The sequence below is a fragment of the Phoxinus phoxinus genome (assembly GCF_949152265.1).
Source record: "Phoxinus phoxinus genome assembly, chromosome: 12".
In the NCBI taxonomy this organism is placed as follows: domain Eukaryota; kingdom Metazoa; phylum Chordata; class Actinopteri; order Cypriniformes; family Leuciscidae; genus Phoxinus; species Phoxinus phoxinus.
The window spans coordinates 7,551,845-7,576,784 of record NC_136887.1 but is presented as its reverse complement, the minus strand read 5'-3'; the positions used below and the strand labels follow the sequence as shown (position 1 = coordinate 7,576,784).

Sequence of the window (24,940 nt, the reverse complement as noted above, 5' to 3'; positions counted from 1 at the left end):
TGTCACACCATCTAAACATCTTGTCTATAGCTGTAAATATACTGTCAAGCATTCGAACATCCTTCCACCGAAACAGAAATTTCATGTCGTAGCACGTATGATGCTCAGATTCTCGAATAGGCCACACATATCTGTCGAGCTTTGTCTTGTCGTTGCAGCAAAAAATATAAACACAGTCGTCTGGTAGCTTTTTAGTGTGGTCCCCGACCACCCGAAATCTTGTGTTAGGGGTTAAACCATCCCACTCGGCGACGTATAACGGATCATCACCACAGTCGTTCAAATCTCTCCAAACGTAGTTGAAAAACACAAACCAGTCTTTGTCTTGAAAAATCACACATGGAGTATCCCATGTAAACTCGTCTCCAACATCAGCAGTGTAGAGTTTCACAATACGTTGCACCTTGTCAAACGCATATCTCAGAACGCGTTTACCAGACATCGGGAAATCACGTTTCACATTAGCTATGTCTTCATGAAGAAACTTTGTCAAGCTAACATTTGGTTTTTTCCTCGGTGCATAAGTTAGTTCCTCTCTCATTTCAACAGGTCCTCTTGTTGGCGAAATACACATCACCTTTCTAGGGGTTTTAGAAGTTCCCGGAGCAGCCATTGTAGCAGGAGAAAGATGCAGAATGTCTTCTGTGTCTAACAACACATCCCCTAACCTTGTTTAAATCCACGATGTAGGTAGTGACGTAGGTAGTGACGTAGGTATGAAAAGGCTGTCCAGAATGGACCATGACATAAAAAAACTCCAATCGCCATATGGTGAGGCGCGAGTATGCTAAAACGTTTGTAATACAAATTAGAGCTACCGTATGTCCTGACACCTTTCTTTCAAATTCCCCGGTCAACACCTCCGGCTGCGTCACACGTCACGCGGCGCCATAGTTACTAGACACGCTGACGCCGTTACCCCATCATAAATCAGAAACATATTCTGGAGACACAGATTCCCTGTCAATCATTTGCGACAGGGCAGGGGGTAATAAATCAATCCAAAAGTGACACAAGGTATATGTTATAACTACTGACATTTATGATACCGTTAGACCGCTGAGGCAGAGCAGCCTAAAAATATAAATTTTAAAACTTGTTTAAACCGAGAAGTGTGTAAAAGAGTGCAGCAGAGCAGCATCAAGAATATCAAGTATTGGGGGGGCAATTTGGCCATATCTAAATATTGATGGAGACTAGTCTATGCTGGTTATGGCCCTGCATTAAAGTTTAGTCATTTTAGATTTTACTTTTCTATGGGAACTCGCAAACGGCTAAAACAGAAGGGACACGCAGCAAAAGAAAAGCACAGGTCATCAGTCCAGATGCTGGAGAGTTTCTTCCTCTCTTTCTCAGCCTCAGCAGATACGTTTCAAACCCCTCTCTGTCACTGCCTACTTTACTTAGTAAAGCTATCACCCCCTCCACACACACACACACACACCGAGAGCTGTGCTCTTTCCTCCAAGGATGTGGATTATTAGGGTGAATCAAATGGAAAAGTCTAGGAAACGGCCATTGAAAAATCCCATTATGATTATTGGGGGATATATCCCGCTCAATGCCTATGATGATTGTGACTTTGGCTCACTGGAGTTCAGAGGCAGGCCGAATGGCTTAACAGCTGCGCCTGGACCCTATAAATAACACAAGCACAATGCAACAAATTATACCGCTGGCCAGAGTAAAGGATCGACAGTTACACTGTCATTTAATGCTTGGATGTCTTTTAAACCCCACTGTAATAACATACATCTACGACACACATAAAGTCGATATGAAATGGCATTTGCAACCTATGTTACTTCTGTAGTAAGACATATTTCCAAATAAAACAGGGGAAGTGATATGATTGTTTAAAGTCTGTGTTCCATAACTGTATTTTTCTTCTTTGGAATAAAATGCAATGATGATGAACAGTAAGGCCAGGAACGTGTATTAAGAAAGTCCAGCTAATCCATTTTCCAAATTGCACACAGGGTCGCGGGGATGCTGGAGCCCGTCCCATGGCCAGATGGTGTTTCAGCTCCGTCTGATTCAGCCTGCGCAGTGTCTAATGGTATCATTACATTTATTAGCAGGATCTATGAGGGTTTTCAGCATGTGTTTGAGATGGTTGGCTGCAGAGTTGTCAAAAGTACCGTCTTCTGTACCAAGTCGGGACTGAAATTTAAAAAATGTGACGATACCGGCATTTCTCCTTTAGCATTTTGAGCGCAGTTGAACAGATTCTTAAACACCTTTGATTGGCCATTGTGTTCACACACTTAGCATATATGTCTCTGATTGGCCATTGTGTTCACACACTCAACATATATGTCTCTGATTGGCCATTGCGTTCACACACTCAACATATATGTCTCTGATTGGCCATTGCGTTCACACACTCAACATATTTGTCTCTGATTGGCCATTGAGTTCACACACTCAACATATATGTCTCTGATTGGCCATTGAGTTCACACACTCAACATATATGTCTGTGATTGGCCATTGTGTTCACACAACATATATGTCTCTGATTGGCCATTGCGTTCACACACTCAACATATATGTCTCTGATTGGCCATTGTGTTCACACACTCAACATATATGTCTCTGATTGGCCATTGAGTTCACACACTCAACATATATGTCTCTGATTGGCCATTGCGTTCACACACTCAACATATATGTCTGTGATTGGCCATTGTGTTCACACACTCAACATATATGTCTCTGATTGGCCATTGAGTTCACACACTCAACATATATGTCTCTGATTGGCCATTGCGTTCACACACTCAACATATATGTCTCTGATTGGCCATTGAGTTCACACACTCAACATATATGTCTCTGATTGGCCATTGCGTTCACACACTCAACATATATGTCTGTGATTGGCCATTGCGTTCACACACTCAACATATATGTCTGTGATTGGCCATTGCGTTCACACACTCAACATATATGTCTCTGATTGGCCATTGCGTTCACACACTCAACATATATGTCTGTGATTGGCCATTGTGTTCACGCACTCAACATATGTCTCTGATTGGCTACAATGATCAACGCTTCCAAAACATGTTGTAAATAGACATCTTTGACGCTCTTCACCGAGCGCTTACACAGATACACACGGGAGTGTTTGAAAGCAGGCGTCTATCAGCGGATCCCTATATCCCTATATAAACTCACAGACTTCGTTTTCAAACGCTCATGTGTGTATCTGTGCGAGTCGGGACTGAAATGTTAAAAATGTGACGATACCAGCATTTCCCTCTAGCATTTTAAACGCGCCGTTGAACGGATTCTTAAACACCTCTGGTGCACTTTTTGTGGCGGTCAAAAATGACCGAATGATTAAAATACTATATTTTGGTTTGATAATTTTTATATTTCATATTTTTAGGGGATTTTATGGTACTACATTATATTTACGCAGTAGTTGTAATCCATTTATTCACGTTTTGAGCATAGACCTGAACATTTAATTTCCAACTTAAACTGTCGTAAATCTTGAATGCTTTAAAGCACAGACTGAAGTTTGATCTCTTTTTTAAAGACGACACTTGTGAAAAAAGTTTTGCAGTACCAAGAGTTTCCACTAGATGAAATCCGTCTCCCATTAATTTCCAATGCGCTCATTTTTGACCGTGAAGAGCACAAGTGTGACTATTTTGTTTCAGGACCATTTAACCTATTCGAATCATGTCCACAATTTATTTGTCATCTTCATTTAAGTTATCTTCATTTTATATAGCAATGTGTGTTTTGTGTGTTCACAAAACCTTTAGTCTCTGATTGGCCATTGTGTTCACGCGCTCAACATACAGTATGTCTCTGATTGGCTACAATGATCAATGCTTCAAAAACAGGTTGTTTTTGACACTCTTCATCGAGAGCTTACACAGATACACACGCGACTGTTTGAAAGCGCCGTCTATCAGCGGATATATTAGGGATCCGCTGATTGACGCCTGCTTTTAAACGCTCCCGTGTGTATCTGTGTAAGCACTCGATGTAGAGTGTCAAAGATGTCATTGTTGATCATTGTAGCCAACCACAGACATACTGTATATGTTGAGCGTGTGAACCAAACGTGCCGCACAAGTCCTGAAAAGTGAAGCCAAAGTGTCTCGATCGCCCCCCTGTGGCTGGTCCCAGTATAGGTCATAAAGGAACCTCCCCATGAAGTCTAATGAACGTGATGCAAAGTAAACAATCAAATTACACTTATTTTTCCGAAGACAATTTTTTCCAAAGATGTTTTCTGTCATTTTAGGTCGTTTTTTTCACGCTTATGTAAATTTAAGTGTTCTTTTTTTTTTTAAATAAGTTTAGTCTTAGTTAGTTATTTGATGCTATAAAAACGTGAATGTGACGTCATGATTGACAGCTGTGATTGACCGCTTCTTTAAATGAAGAAGTAGTCACTTAGGCACCAACTGACTTTTGGGGGGATTTTCGGGAGGAGATTGGAGCTTCAGGTTTGATTTCTACATGTCCATAACTGTTTATTTCACACTGACGAGTTGTTCTGCAGTAAACCGCGTTTAAACGGTTTCTGCGAGAGTTCGGGCGGGACCTTGATAACTTTACTTCAGTGTTTACTTCAGGCTTTACTTCCTGCTCTGGTCCCAAATCTGCGCAAGATGTCAGCATCATATTAGGACTTTGGCGGCTTCTGTTTTCACCAATGGAAGAGAATGAAGGGGCGTCGTCCATCTTGTTTTACAGTGGTGTGAACACAATGGCCAATCAGAGATGTTTAAAAATCCGTTCAACAGCGTTCAAAATACTAGAGAGAAATGCTGGTATCGTCACATTTTATTTTGGTACCAAAGTAAGTACTTTTCACATCTCTAGCTGGCTGTACTGAAGTGGGGTTTCTGCTTTGTCTGATTCACTTTCTCTCATCATACCCCAGCTCAGAGATGTTGATGCAGATGTTTCAGACACCTGGACAATAGCTCTCGAGTCACTGATCATGTTTGAATTTTTGAATGGCTTCTATAATAATAACTGAGCTTTACAGACTCACTGGAGTGAACTGTGAGCTGCTCAGTGTGCCAGCACAATCTTAATTAGATAGATTAGACACAGCAACACAAAGGCTGGTTGGGTAATCTGCTTTGACTGAGCTGGTTATAGGTTTGTCCTGGTTTTCATTCCGGCCTGTGTTCAAGCTTTGAAGTCTCGGCGGAGAGAACGCAAGAGCGAAATGAAAGAGAGAAACTGGGAATAAGCGTGATAACAGAGGGCTCAGCGGAGAAGAGACTTTGGGGGACAAAGATTTAATAATCTGATCTAATGCTTCCAGTTTTCTTTACTTTCACTAAGCAAAGCAGATCTGCCAAATTCACGCTTCAAAAAAATGCTTCCAGGGTTTATAAGACGGAATAAACCAAACTAAATTTAAGTCGGTGAATCTCATACTGTTTTTACATGGGCTTAATCTTTTATGCTTGAAAATTGGTATTGAATATAGAAATTTCTCTGGTGAATAAGGCTCAGAAATTGAGACACGAAAGACTGCCTTATCTAAACACAGCATTCACTGTTGCTTTCATTTAAACTTGACTTCGTTTTATTGATGAAACTGGAAATGTGTTTGTACAGTATATCATTTTTGGCCGGTTTCTATAATGTTCAAATACATTAAATACATGCATTTGTTTTATATTTAGGACAAATATACTTGTTGAATAATTCATGTTTTATTCATGCTTTCATAAAGACACTTTGAGGCTAGCAACAAAAAAAAAAGACTATCAGGAAATTAAGATTAAGGGATTAATTTAATATCTGATTGACATGAAATAAATTGCTGGGTGATATTTATTATCCCAAATGGCATCTCATAACTTAAAGCCCACTGCGAGATTTTGTGTTACAGTTTATAATTCAAGCCTGAGATTACAACGGATGTGCTTGTAGGAAATACCTGAAATTTAAAGCTCTAAAAGACACAAATCACACACACACACACAAAAACTAAAACTAATCTCATCCTCATGAATTAAAAATATAGGCTCTTGCTTAAATATCCAAACATCAATTACTGAATATAATTGATGATACATGTATTATCATTTGAATAAGATCAATTTAAAAATACATTAAATAACAATTATATTATATGAAAAATTAGAAAGGTAAGCAACTGAAATGTTTGATTGAAAATAAACAACAAAATGCAGTATGGCTATGGTTCAACTGAACTGGAAAGTTGACTTTCCTGAACTCACATCCTCTAACCTTACACAAATAAAACAGCGAAAGCTTCTAACACAGCCCTGAAACTTCCAGGTGACGGTATACCGTTCTGCTCAATTAACATAACCTGCCTTGACACAGTTCACTAGATGTATAATGCTAGTTAAAAATTAAAATAGTGTGACACGGGAATATACTCAAAGCAAAACACCTTTTTTTTCCACTTGAAATATTTTGTATTATTACATCTTTTGGTCTCACAGTGACACTTGAATATCCACATGCAGGAACTGCATCTATCTGTAAAGAGGGTTTTATAACATTTGGTTACACTTTATTTTAAATGAGCGTAGTTACATTGTACTGATTAAGGTTAACATTTTATTTTATAGTGTCCTATGTTACATGTACTTATCATAGTAATAACAGTAAATTATGCATAATTACATGCAACTAACCTTATAACCAAAACCTAATCCTATAGTAAGTACAAGTAGTTGCTTAATTCTCAGTTCTTAAATACATAATTACACTGTATGACACCTTAAAATAAAGTGTAACCGTATTAAGTAATATTAAGTAACTACATACTTAAAATAGAGTTACGGTTAGGGTTTGGTTTAGATACTTGTGATTATGAATAATTTACTGTTACTTATATAGTAAGCACATGTAGTAATGTGTAACTACGTCACCATAAAATAAAGTGTTACCTAACCATTTTAAAGCCTATAGTGGATTCCCTCTCCTTTTGGCCTCAGGGTTACACATGATAATAATGACTTCAAATTACATAATATCTATTTCTCATCAAAAAATGGCCATCAGCTCAAAAGCTTTTATAATACTCCAACAATTTGACTGGCAGAAGAGAAGCCCTTTCGAATGGCTCAAGCTTCCTAGATTAGCAGATCATTTCCGAAAACAAAAAAATAACAACAGTACAACAGTGTGTTTCTCACAAGCTGTGAAAGCAGAGAAAGGGGAAGGCAGTCTCTTGGTGAGGGGAAGATCAACAGGGTTCGAAAGGTTAGTTGAGAGACATTAGGGGCTCGGACGTGGGAGAGTCTGGTGAAGGTGGTGGGGTTTGAGATCTAGAAGCTTCTACGTGTATTGCGGGAGATCTCTGGTCTGGGAGGCAGGGAGGAGACGCAGGAACACGGGTTTAAGTTCACTCACGGTAGAATACATATTCGGTGTAGTTGGCCCAGATTTTGTCATCAGTCTGCTCATGGGCGAAGGCGCAGGTCCCTGTGGAGTTGCAGGCCACCATGTGGAAACCGGCGTCGGCTAACCTGTCAAACGCCTGCTCCAAGAAAGTAAACTTTAGGTAATAGCGCGACGTGTAGCGCTCTGGGGGGCGATCGGGGTCACGGCTCTCGTTTAACGTCTCCCCAAAAACCTCCTTCGCAAGAGAAGTCTTCCCGCACACCATAATCCGAGCCACTCGTCGAAACTTGGCGTCTGTTTGACTGTCCCGGCCGAGAGTGTAGGAGCCCCGGTAGCCGATGGTGATGAACCCGGAGCACTTGCCGTCTCCGGCGCCGGACGCCAGGCTGGAGCACGCGGCCGCCCCGAGGGAGGCCAGGTTTCGGGGGATTTCGGCGCTGGGCGAGGGATCCTCGGGGTCGCTCTGGCAGCCCTCGTCGCCCAGAGAGTTCTGCTTACTGATCTTCGGTGCCAACAGCTTCACCAGATCCGGGAGGTTGAAGAATTCGGCCTCCCGCTGAAGCCGTCCTCGCTCCGGGAAGTGATCCGGAAGGACGAGCTGCTGGTCCCGCATGTAGTCCAGAATGTAGCGAAACAGAAAGCCATCTCTGTCGACGAAAAAACGACCTTTGGTGTCACGAGCCAGGTTTTTAGTGCTCTTCTGGCTGAACATTTCCCACAGGAGGGAGTCTGGCACACTTGTTAAAGTCGAGTAGCGGGTTATATACACCTGACCTCCTACGTTCAGTTCGATGATTTCTGGAAAGGCCAGTTCCTCTACGGGAATGCCAGAGGCGTTGTCGGGTATAGCCATATTTCAGAATACTAAAACGACGATTGGTGAAGGATTAAAAAAGTCTGTCGATCTGGAACAAGTGGAGTAGGCTATTGAAAGGTCAGAGATGTGTGACAAATACGTCTCCAGTTCACAATCACAGTTGCAAAACACAATTTATACATAATAATCCTTCAGAAAATGAGTTCAAAATGTATGTAAATTAGCATACATGGCTCAGAAAAGCTCACTGATGTCAAACACTGCCAAGCAAATGCACAGAGAGTTTTCAGATGATGTCCCTTTCATTTATACATGTCCATCATCGGAGGGTTTCCAAACGTCCAATTCACAGACACCTACCTTCAGTCATACTGAACAAGCACTGTTGAAAATGCCATCTAAAGGGCTGCTTTTGCGTATTACATGTCCGTGGAAGAAATAGGTGTAAATAATAAAGCGTTGTGATGATCCATTTCTCACAGGATGAGTGTAACGGAGCCCCACTCGCTCATTCTCGCACTGTGCGCACTGCAAACTGGACCATAATAATCCCGCGCTCTGGCCACGCCCCTATATGGTCACGTCACCGACGCTAACCCCGCCTCCGCGTTTGTAGCGTCATCCGCAATCGTGTTGTTGTAAATAATGCATACTACATGAGATGAAAACTCGTGTTGCTTTACCAGAAGCCTTTTAATTAGCAATGTCTTGCACTTTGTTATCTCTTAAACGCATCAGTGCACGAAATAATACATTGATTCATTTTTCTATGTTCATTATTTTATCTTTAATAATAATGCGATTTTTTTTTTTTTTTTTTTACAATTTATTACATTATTTCTCTACTAATAACATTATTATTAGTGTTACTAACATTAATATTCAATTGATCTAATGTTTTGGAAGTTTCTCCTGCATTTTATTCACATTAGTAAATGTGTCAATCATATATATATTCAATAAAAAAATGTTTTAAGTGACATTCAGATTAAGTTTAGAAAGTACCACACAATAATAAAATATAAAGAAACACTGACATCTAGTGGATAGAAAGGCATGACCAGATATTTCAGAATCACAATCTAAAAGAGCTTCATTACCACAACTCCAGTTTTAATGATTAAAGTATGGGACTGGTGATCTAATTTACACAAAGCGGTGTTTTCTTCTACAAAATATTTAACTTAAGGCTCACAACTAAGAATATGAGTATTTCTACATATAGGAGTCAGAAATCTATTTGTCTATAACACAATTTGTACAGTATTTACACTCTCTTTTACAAATATCTCATGGACGGTTGAATAAACTATTATTTTGTTCTAAATTATTTTACCATATTGCAAAAAAAGAAGAAGAAAAAAAACCCGGAATGGAGGTAAATCAACCTGACACGGCCTCGCTTCACTCAGAGAAGCTCGGGCTTGAATTAATTGCGCCCTGCGTTCAGTGTCAGCATTTTTCCAATCTTTTGTTTCTGTACTGTACACTGCAAAGGGTTCTTGATGAAAGCCATCGAAGCTTGAAACTAACCTTGAACAGACTGTTTTGTTCCACATAATGAAAGCAAGTCACAAGGGCATTTTGTGATTTATTTTCTATTTTATCAGAAAAGCTGAGGTGACTTTGCACTTTGTGCCATGCAGGTGAAAAATGGATCCCATTCCTCTCCCTTTTCCATCATTCTCTGTAAAATAAGAAAAATGAGACTAATAAACATGTGCTAAAAGAATAAAACGATTTCTAAATGTGTAGTGTGATGGATTTTTTCAATGAATATAACTAACATTTATTTTTCTTCTAGGAACAACATTCATATGCCTTTGAGTCTTAAATGTTTCCAAACCCTTTGGTTGAAAACTCGTGACTTTGATTGTGTGAGTGGGTTAGTAATTAGCAAATAGGGGAAATGAAACAAGACAGATGTCTAGGTTTGAAAACTTGTGATTAACAATGGAGTAACACAAGAAAACAGAGTTGCGTCTACCTAACAGAAGGGTTTGTTTATAAAGAACCAATCAAATTGTAGAGAAATTATGTAGCCTACAGTATGTCATTTTCGCCATGCTCCTATTCTATTAAAACTGTTGTATTATTTTTGCTGGTGGGATTCTCTCTGAAACTTTGCCTGAGATCCTCCAGCTGTGATTAAAGCATATTTTAAGGCATTGTCTAAAGTCTGTTTATTATTGCTGTGCAGCAAGTTAGTTATGGGACAAGTTACAGGCTAGACACTAAAGACCTTATTCCCGAGTGACAGTGTCTATAGGGGCGAGACGTTGTGCGACTCTTAGGCGGGGATTGCGGTCAGGTACTATAATGCTTGGGCATATTATGTATACGGTACAAATTATGGCGAGCCGTTTTAACTTTTTATTCATTTGGATTTGAATTCTTGATACATTTTCACTAGTTAAAATGATAGTAATTGATATCAGGAATTAGATTTCTATTAGTAACAGTGGCAATTTTTTATATCAGAAATTACAATTCCACTAGTAACAATGCTAATTCTTGATATCAACAATTGAATTTCAACTAGTAAAAAAACTATAATTGTTGATATCTGCAATTGTAGTACTTTCACTGGTGAAATGTCACCATGGGCTGCCATTCAAAATCAAAAAGTTGGTATAAAGAATTGATTTCTTACTAGTTTAAATTTCACTTTCACATATCAGAAATACAATTCTTACTAGTAACATGGTCATTTTTTATATCAATAATTACATTTTCACTAGTGACAATGTTAATGTCTGATATCATGAATGTGATTGTTGTAAGAAAGCCATTTTAGATATCTTAAATAATATTGATATCAGAAATATATGTTCAGATATCAAAAATGAAAATTTTTACAGGTGAAAAAGACGTACTGTTAAATGTATTAAAAATATACTTAAGTATGTTTTTAGTACAATACAAATATACTATAATGCATTTTATACATACTTTTAATACATTCAATTGTTGATATCAAGAATAGACATTTCAACTAGTGACATTTGAATTATTGATATCATGACTTCACAAATTGTCTAGTAACAATGTAATTATTGATATCAAAAACTATATTTCTAGTAAGAAATAAATTCTTGATATCAACAATTGATTTAGAATGGCAGACATTTCACTGTTGAAAATACAGATATCAACAATTAAAGTGTTGATATAAACAATTACATTCTTGATATCAAAAATATAATTGTTGATATATTGATATCAAGAATTCATATCCTGGAAATTAATACAATGGAAAGTTACAACGGCTTGCCATATACGAATAGCTTAGACGTCAACTTGCGCGTTCAGAGGCAACTCAACTGAGTATAATATTTTCAGGGGTCAAGGACACTCGGTTCAACCGAAGTCAGGTGCGTAGGGGAAAATCTACCACAAGTAGTCAACTAAACAAACACAGAGGTTGAAACAGAAAGTGTAGGCTTCAAATCTATTTACATTAACACGTGACAAAACAAGTATTTCCATAGACGATATAAGTTCATGTAGTGCTGCAGTCTAACTGTGAATATTTGTGATATTGATTTGCGTTTCTTTCTTTTGCTTCAACATTATTGGGTTATTGTGGGGGATTGAGGGACACTGTCACTGAATGAATTAGTGATTGCAATCAATCACTTACAGTTTACTCGAGCTTGTTAAAATCACTGCTGGCATATTTTGATAAGAGCTCTTTTTAGTTGTTTAATATCTGTCGTCAGGTGTATGGACTGAGAAGGCCAACAAAAGGGGGCGTCAGTTATCCATCAGGAGTTTCCCCACAAACTCTCTCAGAGAGAGAGAAAGATCCATCGCATTTTCTCACCCTCAAGTTGTTCCAAACCTGCATGAATTTCTTCCTTCTGCTGAACACAAAATAATATATTTTGAAGAATGTCGTTAACAGTTGATGGACCCCATTGACTTTTTCTTTTCTTTTTTTCTTACTATGGAAGTCAATGGGTTTCATTTTTGTTTCAATGCTCAAACTTTATCTGAACTTCATTCCTTCTTCATCTGGACTTTGTTTCTGTCATGATTCTGTCCTCTAGTCCTTGAGTTCTCTAGTTCTGAGACAGGATCATAGCAGACCCATGTTTGTGTACATCACATCTTGGGTTTGGGCCGTGCTTGTGTGTCTCGTTACTTTACCCCGCCCTCTTATCCTCGTTTGTCATGATTGTCTAGTTAGCATCACCTGTTCCCTTTATTAGTTCTCCTATTTAGTCTCCTTGTGTTTGCTGTCTTGTGTCGGTTCATTGTGATCCTTACCTCTCTGTGATCATTGTGAGGTTTGAGATTTTGTGATATCCTGAGTTTCCTGTTCCTGAGTATTGTCTGGTTATTGTTAGTCATAGTCTAGTTTAGTCTCTTTGTGTTCTGTCTACGGTTTGCCCCCTCATGGGTTTTGTTTTCCCTGTTTGTTAGTTTGTTAGTTGTTTTCCTGTTTGGGTTCATCCGTATTTATCGTGACAGTTTCTTCCAACACATATGTTACAATTGTACCTGTCATGTATTATGTGTGCATGTTGTAGTGTAATGTGTGAACGCTGTGAGGCGCTATTGCATCACCATCTGTAATAAACACACGCGAGTAAAGAGTTCAGTTCAACCACATGCGGTTTCATGTCTTCAATACATTACATGGTGTCAGAAGTTATAAAAGTGATAAATTATGGATCAGCTGAAGCCCCCGGGAGCTCTGTGTTTGGAAGGAAACCCGAGAACTGGAGAGGTTGGATCCAGCGATTTGAACTGTATCTTATTGCGAGTGGAGTCTCAAAGAAGTCGAAAAAAATTAAGTGTGCCAGTTTTCTGCACGTCGCAGGAGACGACGCAATCAAGGTATTCACCATGTGTACATTTGATGATGATGTTGACGATTTCGAGACATTAAAAGAGCTGTTTGCCAAAATACTGCGAACCATGAAAAAACCTGACATACCCGAGACATTTGTTCTTTATTAGAGCACAAGGCCAAACAGAGTCGATTGATGCTTTTGTGACAGACTTAAAGAATAAGGCTACGCTTACACGTGGCCGACTATTTTCATAAACGGACATTTCACCCCTCTCCGTTTTCAAAAATAACATCGTGCACACCTGTCAGTTTTCAGAAAAGTGTTCGTTTACACAAACCCGTGTATATGCCGTCAAGAGCATGCCAAACCTGTAGGTGACAGTGTAACGAGAAGCTCAAGCCCACGTTAGCCAACCAGAATCCCGAAAATAGTCACATACTGTGACGTCGGCTGCCTAAAACTAATAGGCGAATTCTCTGTTTGCGTGTAAACGAAAGGCACAAACTAAGGGAAATGTCTCAGTTTTTCAAAATAACCATGTACTGTACGTGTAAACAGGGCCTAAAGCGAAGGATTGCGAATTTGGAGAACTTACCGAGTCACTGATAAGGAAGCGATTTGTTTTTTGGTATTATAAATGACCAGATCAGAGGCAGATTGTTACGGGAACCCGGTTTAACCCTACCCAGTAACCTAGGTTTAACCTAACCCAGTAGGTCAGTGGATATTTGCCAGTGAAGTGAAGTGAGTCAAAACCATGTAAAATCACTGCAAGAAAAAACTGAACAAAATTCACAAGCAGAAGAATGTGAAAAAGGAAAAAAAAAATTCAGCCAAAGTAGTCACTAGGAGAATGCACAAGATGTGGATACAAACACGAACCAAAAGAATGCCCATGGACAGATATGCAAAGCCTGCCACAAAAACAATCATTATGCAAAGAAGGTTATGACTCGCGCACAAACAGAGAAACAACGAAGAATTCATGGAATCGATCAAGACGATGAAATGTTTCTTGGAACCTTTGAAATGAAGGAGCCTGAACTGTATCAAATCAATGATGAAGTGAAAAAGAAAGAACTGCAAACTGGAGTATAACAGTGGACTGAACCCTTCAAGGTAAAGAACCAGAAGCTGATTGTAAAGTTAGAGACTGTAATGTCATATCAGTGCGAGACCTGGATGCGTTAAAAGTTGAGTTAAAAAGAAGAAAATCACAATGTAAACTAGTGATGTATTCAGGCCACAAGATGTTGCCCTCAGCAATACCAGTACAAAGACAAGCAGTACACTCTTAAATTTCAGGTCATAGATCAAAATGCCTGTGCAATTCTGGGAAGAGAATCATGCAACACTTTGGGAGTGATAAAAAGGATGTATGAAATAAAAAGAGACACATCAAAATATATTCTGAGAGAATTTAAGGATTTGTTTACAGGAGTGGGTTGTGTTCCAGGGGTCCACCACATTCAGACAAAGCCCGAGGTCATGCCAGTGATTCATGCTCCCAGGAAAGTTCCAGTGGCCTTGAAAAAAGACATTGAAAGAGAACTGAAACGTATGGAAGAGATGGGTGTCATCAAAAAACAGACTGAGCCCACAGAATAGGTAAATAGTATGGTGACCATAGTAAAACCCAAAAAGATTAGGATCTGCATCTAAACAGAGCAATACTAAGGGAACATTGTCCTCTTAAAACGCTTGAGGAAGTTGTTGCAGAAATGCCCAGAGCCAAGATATTCTCTGTGATGGATGCAAAAAAGGGATTTTAGCAGATCCGGCTGGATGATGACAGTTCGAAACTCTGTACATTTAACACACCCATAGGGAGGTACAGTTTTACAAGGCTTCCTTTTGGGATTTCATCAGCTCCAGAGGTTTTCCAAAGGTGTTTGTCTCATCATCTGGAAGGAATGGAAGGAGTAGTTAATGTAATGGATGACATTCTGCTGTGGGGAGAAGACAAAAACCCATTTTCACACAGAGATTCCGGAAAATACACAGATAATGTGTCCCGGGATTTGTGCCGGGATCGTGATTTTTCCGGAATCTGTGAGTGCGTTCACACACATCCCGTAAAGACACGTGACGTTAGGATCTGTTAAAGAAAGGGCAGTCTAATCTTCCGCTGATGTTCTGCTGATGGATGTTTTTACACAGCATCTTAAGTTTACTAATAATCTGCGCTTTCGATCTCGAGAAACCACCCTCAAGCATTTTTTTCCGGATCCGGTCGTACACTAACCGTTCCGCGTACCGCTTTACGAGCTGGAGAACGATCTCAGCTTCAGCGCGGATACTAAGGAGCTCCTCTCTGCTTCATTCTAGTTTGCAGACATTTTTTTGTTTTTTCTTTGTTGAAGATGAACACAAACTTTCTTCTAAGAGCAACAAAATACCCTTTTACAGCATTGGTCCTTTTGTTCACACAGGGACTGATCCCGGCAATGTTGCTAGGTCCCCATCTCGGCATCGACCCCGGCATAAATCCGGGGACGTATTTGCGTTCACACAGAAGGCACTCTAGCAATTTTTCTGGCAATTTCCCGGGATCAACGCGCTGTGTGAAAGGGGCTAAAGACTCACACGACTGCAGACTGAGGACGTTGTTAGAAAAACTGAGAAGCATAAACCTGAAACTGAACAAAAACAAATGCTAGATTGGCCTTAATGCCTCATTATGCTTCTGCGTCAACTCCACGGCGTAGCTACGCCGTCACTCCTACGGCGTCGTGGCCGTTTTATGGTTCTGCGTCGGGTTGCGTTGCATCGCGGTGCATTTCACCGCCATAACGCTAGGGTGGGGTGTGGTTCGCAAATCTCTTTACTAGTTTGTTTTGGTTCCGTGCGCCGGTTCCGCTTTTTCATTTCCGACAATGGCGAGCGAAAGAGAGAGAGTGTTGTTGCAGCTGGAGCTAATCGACGTTGAACAACAAATTATTTTATTGCAAATGTTTAATTGCAGAAGAAAAAGAAGACGTTGTTGAAACAAACAGTGCAGTGGTCACTTTAAAAATGGCGGTATAGCTGGAGGGGGAAACCGGAAAAGCTACACTCCGGAAATGATGTATAATCTGACCAATCACAGCCCTTGCGGTCTGCGTCGCCTCGCCGCGTAGTTACAATTTTTTGGAGGTGCACGTCAAGCTACGGCGGAGGTGTCGGAGAGGGGTTCGCGGAGACGCAGAGGGGTCTGCGGGGGTACGCCGTCGATTTGACGCAGAAGCTTTAGGGAAATCAGCTACATAGGTCACGTGCTAAGCAAACACTGACTGAAACCTGACAATGAAAAAGTGAGAGCTATTCTTGAGATGCCGAAGCCACAGGACAAGTCGGCCCTGCAGAGGTTCTTAGGCATGTTGCAGTACTTAGCAAAGTTCATCCCAAATCTTTCAGAAGTGACTGCACCTTCTGCAACTGCTGGAAGGATAAACACTCTGGGCATTGGGAGAGTGAACAACAACACAGCTTCAATCGTCTGAAAGTGCTAGTGAGTACAGCACCAGTGTTGACATTTTATGATGTGAGCCAGCCGGTTACCTTGTCTGTGGATGCCAGCTCAGAAGGGCTAGGAGCTGTGATTCTTCAGGAGGGACAGCAGTAGCGTACGCTCGAGAGCACTAACAGACTGTGAACAAAACTATGCACAAATTTAACAAGAGCTGCTAGCAATTGTGCATGGCTGTGAAAAATTTCACCAATATTTGTGTGGACGCTGCATTCAGGTTGAGTCCGACCACAAGCAATTGGAGATCATTTTCAAAAAGCCATTCCATAAAGCTCCGTCCAGACTTCAGAAAATGATGACGAGACTGCAGAAGTATAGCCTGACGGTGAGATATGTTCCAGGAAAAGAGTTGCACATTGTGGATGCATTAAGCAGAGCTTACCTTCAAGAGCATTGCACTCAGGACAGCAGAGAAGAGGACGAGATAGAAGCGAGTTTTATACTTCACCAGCGACCTGTTTTAAAGAAGAAAAAACAACAGTTTCAGTCAGCAACTTTAGAGGATGAAGAACTGAGATTAGCCAGAGAAGCGGTTCAGTCAGGGTGGCCAAACTCAAGAAGCAAAGTACCAAAACCTATACTAATTATTGGACAAAAAAACTTCCTCACGTAATAACCTAGAATACTGCCTAACACTTGATGGCTGCTCTGTCAAGTCCTCGTTGTCAGTTAGGAACCCGGGTGTGCTCTTTGATACCAGTCTTTCTTTTGAAAGTCACGTGTCTAGTATCTGTAAAACTGCATTTTTTTGCATCTTAAAAATATATCTAAATTACGTCATATGCTCTCAATGAAAAATGCAGAACAATTAGTTCATGCGTTTATGACCTCAAGGCTAGATTATTGTAATGCTCTACTGGGTGGTTGCCCTGCACGCTTAATAAACAAACTACAGCTGGTCCAAAACGCAGCAGCTCGAGTTCTTACCAGAACCAGGAAGTATGACCATATTAGCTGGTTCTGTCAACACTGCATTGGCTCCCTATTAATTATTGTCTAAATTTTAAAATATTGCTGATTACTTACAAAGCACTAAATGGTTTAGCTCCGCAGTACTTGAGCGAGCTCTTAACGCATTATAGTCCTTCTCGTCTATTGTGATCTCAAAATTCCGGCCAGTTAATAATACCTAGAATATCAAAATTGACTGCTGGCGGTAGATCCTTTTCCTATTTAGCACCAAAACTTTGGAACAATCTTCCTACCATTGTCCGGGAAGCAGACACACTCTGTCAGTTCAAATCTAGACTAAAAACACATCTCTTCGGCCTAGCATACTCATAACACATCATAGACTTCTAAAATGAAATGCTAGGCTGCATAATTTAGATCAGCCGGAACCGGGAACACTTCCCATAAACCCTGATGTACTTGTTACATCATAAGAAGGATGGCGTCTACGCTAATATTAGTCTCTCTGTCTATCCCGAGGTTTACCGCAATCCGCCGGATTCAGGCCGTATCCGGATCTGATGAAGGACCAACCCCTGGACACGACGACATTGCAGTCCTGAAGTGTCAGCTAGTCTCTCCCCTGTAAAATTCTGTATTATAAATTTTTCAAGACTTGTACCTTGGAACCTGTTACATGGTTTGCGTTCTCGAGACACCAGGCACTGTTTTGTGCAAATGAGCGGCCAGATCGCATTAAGGGTTTTCTGTTAGAACGGTGTATTGTTGGCGGCCCCTAAGTTAATAACTAATGATCGTTGCGACGGAATTGAATCAATCAAAACTAACTTTAGCTGGACAATAACTTTATTCTATGGCTGCTGTAAAGCCAAAACAATCACTGTTATTTTAATTTCCTATTATCACTGTAAAGCTGCTTTGAAACAGTCTATATGTTAAAAGCGCTATATAAATGAAGGTGACTTGACTTGAAGATACAGCAGTACTGGACTTTTAGAGAGGAACTGAGTACAGATGGACTGTTGTTCAAAAATGGTAAACTAGTAGTGCCAGACAAAATCCGAGATGGCATGCTTGAAAGAGTCCATGAAGCACACATGGGTATCGTAAAGTGCAAGGAAAATACTTTTCCAAGTACCCTGAAATCGCTAAGTTAAATTTTATGACAAGTAAGCAAATCATTGCGGTTCTCAAATCAATGTTCGCCAGACACGGAGTGCCAGATTAACTCTTTTCAGATAATGGTAGACAGTTTGTAAGTGCTGAAATGCAAGCGTTTGCAGCCAGCTGGGAGTTAATTCATACTACCTCAAGTCCTGGGTTTCCACAGTCAAATGGTCAGGCAGAGAGGGCAGTACAAACAATAAAAAATCTGCTGAAAAAAGCACAAGACGGTAACAGAGATCCGTACATTGCTCTCCTGGTGTATAGAAACACACCGTTGAATGGAATAGGCCTTTCCCCTGCACAGTTACTCATGGGAAGAAGACTGAAATCAAAGAAACTGCTGATGCCCAAGGTTTTCAGAGGTGCGTAACAGACTGAGAAACAGGCAAGTCAAACAAAAGCAATACTTTGATCGTGGGACAAGAAAGCTAGCCTTGTTCAATCAGACTCTACCAGACTCTCGTACATTTAATTTGTACAGAGAGTCTGGCCTCTCTCCATTGACAAGCGTTGACTTCCTCGTAGGCGGGTACTCTGTAGAAGTTTAAAACTATTGGATCTGCCCAGAGCCACTCTGTATCTGCCATAACCAATCGCTAATGTTGGGTCGTGACGAAACTTCAACTCAAACTAGCGCACGACCTCAACGTTATCGTTCTCAGCCACTCCCTCCCTGTTCACTGATTGGACCGATAAAAAATTGACCGGAGAAAAACCCAAGAATACACTGCAAACCCAGACGATGTACTGAAGGAAAATAAAAATTGAGCGGGAGTACGTAGGAGGGCGGAGCCAGGCTACAAGAAAGCTACCTGAATTGAAGAAAAGGGAAAGAGTGAGAATTAGACAGGATAGCAAATGGCAACCTCTAGTGGTTCTCGACTAACTTCAACAACCAAGATCTTACATTGTTCAAACACCAGACAGTCGCATCTTCAGAAGGAATAGAAGAGACTGGCTGAAAACAAAGGAGACAGTGTGTCCTTCACCTCAAACTGAAGCTGTGGAAGACTTACCTGTTGCTTCACCAGATTTATTGCTGAAGTCAGAGCAGGAAAACAATGTGGACAATAACGCCAGTGCAAGTTGTTAATATTCTGTGAATGCCAAGAGTTCACCAGTGAGAAATAGTCAATTTCACGCAGTGGGTAATGAGAGACTGTCAATATTTGGTAGACCTATCAGAGTGCTTAGTAGGTACCGGGGGTAATACTGTATAGTACCAAGTCCTAAGAGTAACTTAAGTTTATTGGTATGTGCAAGTTATGTTCATGTAAAAAAAAAAAAATTCTTGGTATAAAAAAAAGAAAAGAAAAGAAAGGGGAGATGTCATGTATCATGTGTACATGTTGTAGTGCAATTGTGTGAATGCTGTGAGGCGCTAATGCGTCACCATCTGTAATAGACACATGCAAGAAAAAGTTCAGTTCAACCGCATGTGGTTTCCTGTCTTCAATACATTACAGTACTAAAGCAAAAGCAATGGAAAATTACTGCTTCACAACGTGAACTATGACATTAAAACCTTTAAATGGAGACGTTCTCTTATCTGTCACTCATGAAGACATACAAAATGTGTGTCCCTTGAAACCACAAAGAAAATAAAACCCAGCACAGATGTATGGTGGCTCTCTTGAAGCTACACACAGGTTGCTATTTGGGTCATTCGAGCCACTTAAACATTGCTAAACATCTATTGGAGGAATGACTGTAATTCTATAGGGGAGGAAGTAGATGTCAGTGAGATATGGTCAGAAAGATTGAAAAGAAATAGTGGCAAGAAGGGCGTTTTATAGCCTGACGTCGTCATACTTAGATTCTAGTTAGAATGTGATTATGTGATTATGGGGTGTGTTTCAACCGAACCAGGAAAGAAAATGCCTCTGCACTCAATTGGTTAGACCCACAACCAATCAGAGCAACGGAGTAAGTGACATATGTTGAGAGACGCATAGATCCTATTGACAAATGCCTTGACCATGGCTCTCTGTTCCTCTTTTAAAATGAATGCGCTGTCGATATCTCCTAACAGACGCGATGGCGGAATCTACACATCTCAATTCTCCAGCGGCAGCCATCTTTGTTGTAAACAAATTCAGCCCAAGCGCTCTTTGGTGACGTGGATGATTACGTTACTGTTGATCATCTGTCCATCATCGTAAAAATCCCGCCCAGACAATTTGATTGGTCCAAACAGATCTGGTTTGAGCATAGTTGCTCCACAACGGATCAAGTCCAGACCAAAATTCCCGTCCTCAAATGTTGTGGGCGGGGCTTAGTTCGACTGGCATCCAGGCTAGGCGTTTTATGTTTTGTGTGTAATTCACGGCAGTCGTCCATGAGGGGCTGCCGTTTCTACTTTGGTTCTGTGTTTGTTTATTTTGTTATTATTAAAGAGTAACTAAACCCCTCGTCAGAGCCTAACTCCCAGTCCTCGATTATAAGCTTCAATTCTTCAACAAGTCATTAGTGCTTTTTGCACAAATTAGTGTCTCAGTGTTAATTCGCTCTGTGCACGAGAAAAATGCTAACTTCCGGCTTGAGGACGGAAATTGGGTACTTCGTTTCCGGTTGCCGACTTGTTTACATCAGTGGACCGGCGTTAAGTTAGTTTAATCGTTCGCAATTGGACCTAAAACATAAAAAAACCCGATTCACTTTTCAAAGGGCAGTCGGTGGTAATAACCACCATTGCTGCGTGCCACTATGTACCGCCTGGGGGAGATTCATAGTCACATCTGCTTTTTGTCACCGCACCCAAGCAGTCGCTTTACAGAGTGGAGCGTTGCGTATCCATGACAACTAGACGGAAGTTTTTAGGCTACTAGTTATTTATTATTATTATTATTATTATTATTATATTATACCCTTTAACCAGGAGAAGCCCCTGGGGTTAGAACCTATTTTGCAAGGGAGACCTGTCTAGAAATATGTGTGAAAAAACAGCCTAACTTGATAACGAACGAACCAACGTCGGATACATTTACTCCCTGTATGACATGTGTAGGAGTGGTTGTCAACAACATAGCCTCCGAACATCATAAACAAAACAATGGCTAACACAAACTGTTCGGGAAAATGCACTATCTAACGTATGATTTAGACTTTTATAATGTATAGAGAGCTATTCATTTGAAAATTCTGTTATTAAGTTGGCTTGTGAAAGCCAACATACTGAAATCCTATTTAAACTTATTAATGGTGCTTGCCTATAGGCAAAGCAACATTAGTGTTCTCTTGCATACTTATTTTTCTTCTTATTATTATTCCACACAAAAGTTTGGCGCGAAACTCGCCCCGCACCGTTTGTCACAGACCCCTGAGTGAGGTGTCAAATCGACCGGCTCATTGAGGAGAGGTGTGCTATATCTTTTCTAAGCGATCGGGTGTACGATGTTCGCACAGCGGACGAAAAAGCGGCCAAAAAAGTCCCATTGACTTAACATTGCGGAATTTTCAGAAATTCAAATCCCAACTGTCATTTTTCACACACACAGACACAAAGGGCCTGACACCCCTGCATGTCTCCCCCTCTCTCTCCCTCAGAGGATTTATATTATCATGCAGCCAATAAATAATGGCCTAAAATCCTCATAGCCACACCATAGCAACCAGTTACAGCACCCTAGCAACCATAAGCTATAGGCACGAGGCCGCAGGCCTCGTGCACTCATTATAATGCACTCGTTTAATAGAGATTTTAAATACTCTATAAAAACTCACTCGTAGGCACGAGGCCGCAGGCCTCGTGCACTCATTATAAGGCACTCGTTTAATAGAGATTTTAAATACCGGCCTCATGCCTAACCTTAACCCTAACCCCATACTAAAGGTTTTAATAACTTCATATTGTGTGTGTGTGTGTGTGTGAGCAAGTTTGTGTGTGTTAGAACACCCTAGCAACACCATAGCAACCACCCATAACACCCTAGAAACTGCCTAAAATACCTTAGAACTCCCTAGCAACACCATAGCAACCACCCATGACACCCTAGCAACCACACAAAATACCTTATAACACCCTAGCAACACCATAGCAACCACCCATAACACCCTAGCAACCACCCAAAATACCCTAGAAATCCCTAACAACCACCCAAAATACCTCAGAATTCCCTAGCAACACCATAGCAACCACTCAAAATACCTTAGAACTCCCTAGCAACCACCCAAAATACCTAAGAACTCCCTAGCAACACCATAGCAACCACCCAAAATACCCTAGCAACCACCCAGAACACCATAGCAACCACCCAGAACACCCTAGCAACCGCCTAGCAACCACCCAGAACACCCTAGCAACTGCCTAGCAACCACCCAGAACACCCTAGCAACTGCCTAGCAACCACCCAGAACACCCTAGTAACCACCCAGAAGACCCTAGCAACCAACCGAACAACATGAATAAGCCATATCTCAGCAGCAGAACATCGTACAGACATGGTTGTTGGCTCGTATGCAATCATGTACCACACTCTAGCAACCGAGTGGTGAGTTTTGCCACTGCAAGCACCATTCACATTTTCTTCTGGAAATGTACGTTCTAGTTATTATTATTCTTCTGACTAAAATTTACAATTCTATCTCCTCCTAGAGCTTTAACTCTACAAACTCCAAACTCGGCTCAGACACTCAAACTGTTCTGACTCGGTATGCTATATCTTTTCTAACTCATCGGACTTACGGTTTTCCTATAAATGACGATCAAACTCGGAAAAAATCCCATTGACTTAACATTGCGGAATGTTCAGATTTTCAAACTCCCCAACTGCCAAAAATTCAAATCAAAATCCCTTGAAAGCCTAGACTAAATCAAACTGCCATTCTATACACTATATGAGCCATTGAGACTCAATTAAACTCATCTATCTGTCTACCTCAAACTATTTTAAACTTCAAACTAATTTAAACTTTAAACTAATTTAAACTTTTTATGAATAAAAACTATAAAAACTGGCTCGTAGGCACAAGGCCGCAGGCCTTGTGCCTCACCTTAGCCCTAACTCCAGGATGCTAATATACACTGAACTCTGAACTCTTAGACTCATGTAAACTCATAAACTCATCTATCTATCCACCTCAAACTATTTTAAACTTCAAACTAATTTAAACTTCAAACTAATTTAAACTTTTTATGAATAAAAACTATAAAAACTGGCTCGTAGGCACAAGGCCGCAGGCCTTGTGCCTCACCTTAGCCCTAACTCCAGGATGCTAATATACACTGAACTCTGAACTCTTAGACTCATGTAAACTCATAAACTCATCTATCTATCCACCTCAAACTATTTTAAACTTCAAACTAATTTAAACTTCAAACTAATTTAAACTTTTTATGAATAAAAACTATAAAAACTGGCTCGTAGGCACAAGGCCGCAGGCCTTGTGCCTCACCTTAGCCCTAACTCCAGGATGCTAATATACACTGAACTCTGAACTCTTAGACTCATGTAAACTTATAAACTCATCTATCTATCCACTTCAAACTATTTTAAACTTCAAACTAATTTAAACTTTAAACTAATTTAAACTTTTTATGAATAAAAACTATAAAAACTGGCTCGTAGGCACAAGGCCGCAGGCCTTGTGCCTCACCTTAGCCCTAACTCCAGGATGCTAATATACACTGAACTCTGAACTCTTAGACTCATGTAAACTCATAAACTCATCTATCTATCCACCTCAAACTATTTTAAACTTCAAACTAATTTAAACTTCAAACTAATTTAAACTTTTTATGAATAAAAACTATAAAAACTGGCTCGTAGGCACAAGGCCGCAGGCCTTGTGCCTCACCTTAGCCCTAACTCCAGGATGCTAATATACACTGAACTCTGAACTCTTAGACTCATGTAAACTTATAAACTCATCTATCTATCCACTTCAAACTAATTTAAACTTTTAACTAATTTAAACTTCAAACTACAACTCACGGCCTCGTGCCTAACCTCAGCCCTAACCGATGCTAATATACATTAAACTCTGAACTCTTAGACTCATGTAAACTTATAAACTACTTTAAACTCATGCATTCACTAAACTCTAAACTCAAAAACTCTTGAGTGTGTGTGTGTGTGTGTGTGTGTTAGAACACCCTAGCAACACCATAGCAACCACCCATAACACCCTAGAAACTGCCTAAAATACCTTAGAACTCCCTAGCAACACTATAGTAACCACCCATAACACCCTAGCAACCACCCAAAATACCTTGGAACACCCTAGCAACACCATAGCAACCACCCATAACACCCTAGCAACCACACAAAATACCTTAGAACACCCTAGCAACACCATAGCAACCACCCAAAACACCTTAGAACACCCTAGCAACCACCCATAACACCCTAGCAACCACCC

General features: G+C 40.3%; 1 protein-coding gene across 1 annotated transcript in view; it reads right to left on the bottom strand.

The window, feature by feature from the left end:
- kctd12b (potassium channel tetramerisation domain containing 12b) overlaps positions 1 to 8,721 on the bottom strand; it is a 45,820-nt gene extending 37,099 nt beyond the window's left edge. Inside the window, exon 1 of the mRNA XM_079631194.1 lies at positions 7,384 to 8,721. Within this exon, the coding sequence (XP_079487320.1) occupies positions 7,384 to 8,227 (844 nt within the window). The 5' untranslated portion in view covers positions 8,228 to 8,721. The remainder of the gene's footprint in view (positions 1 to 7,383) is intronic.
- Between the last annotated feature and the right edge of the window lie 16,219 nt (positions 8,722 to 24,940).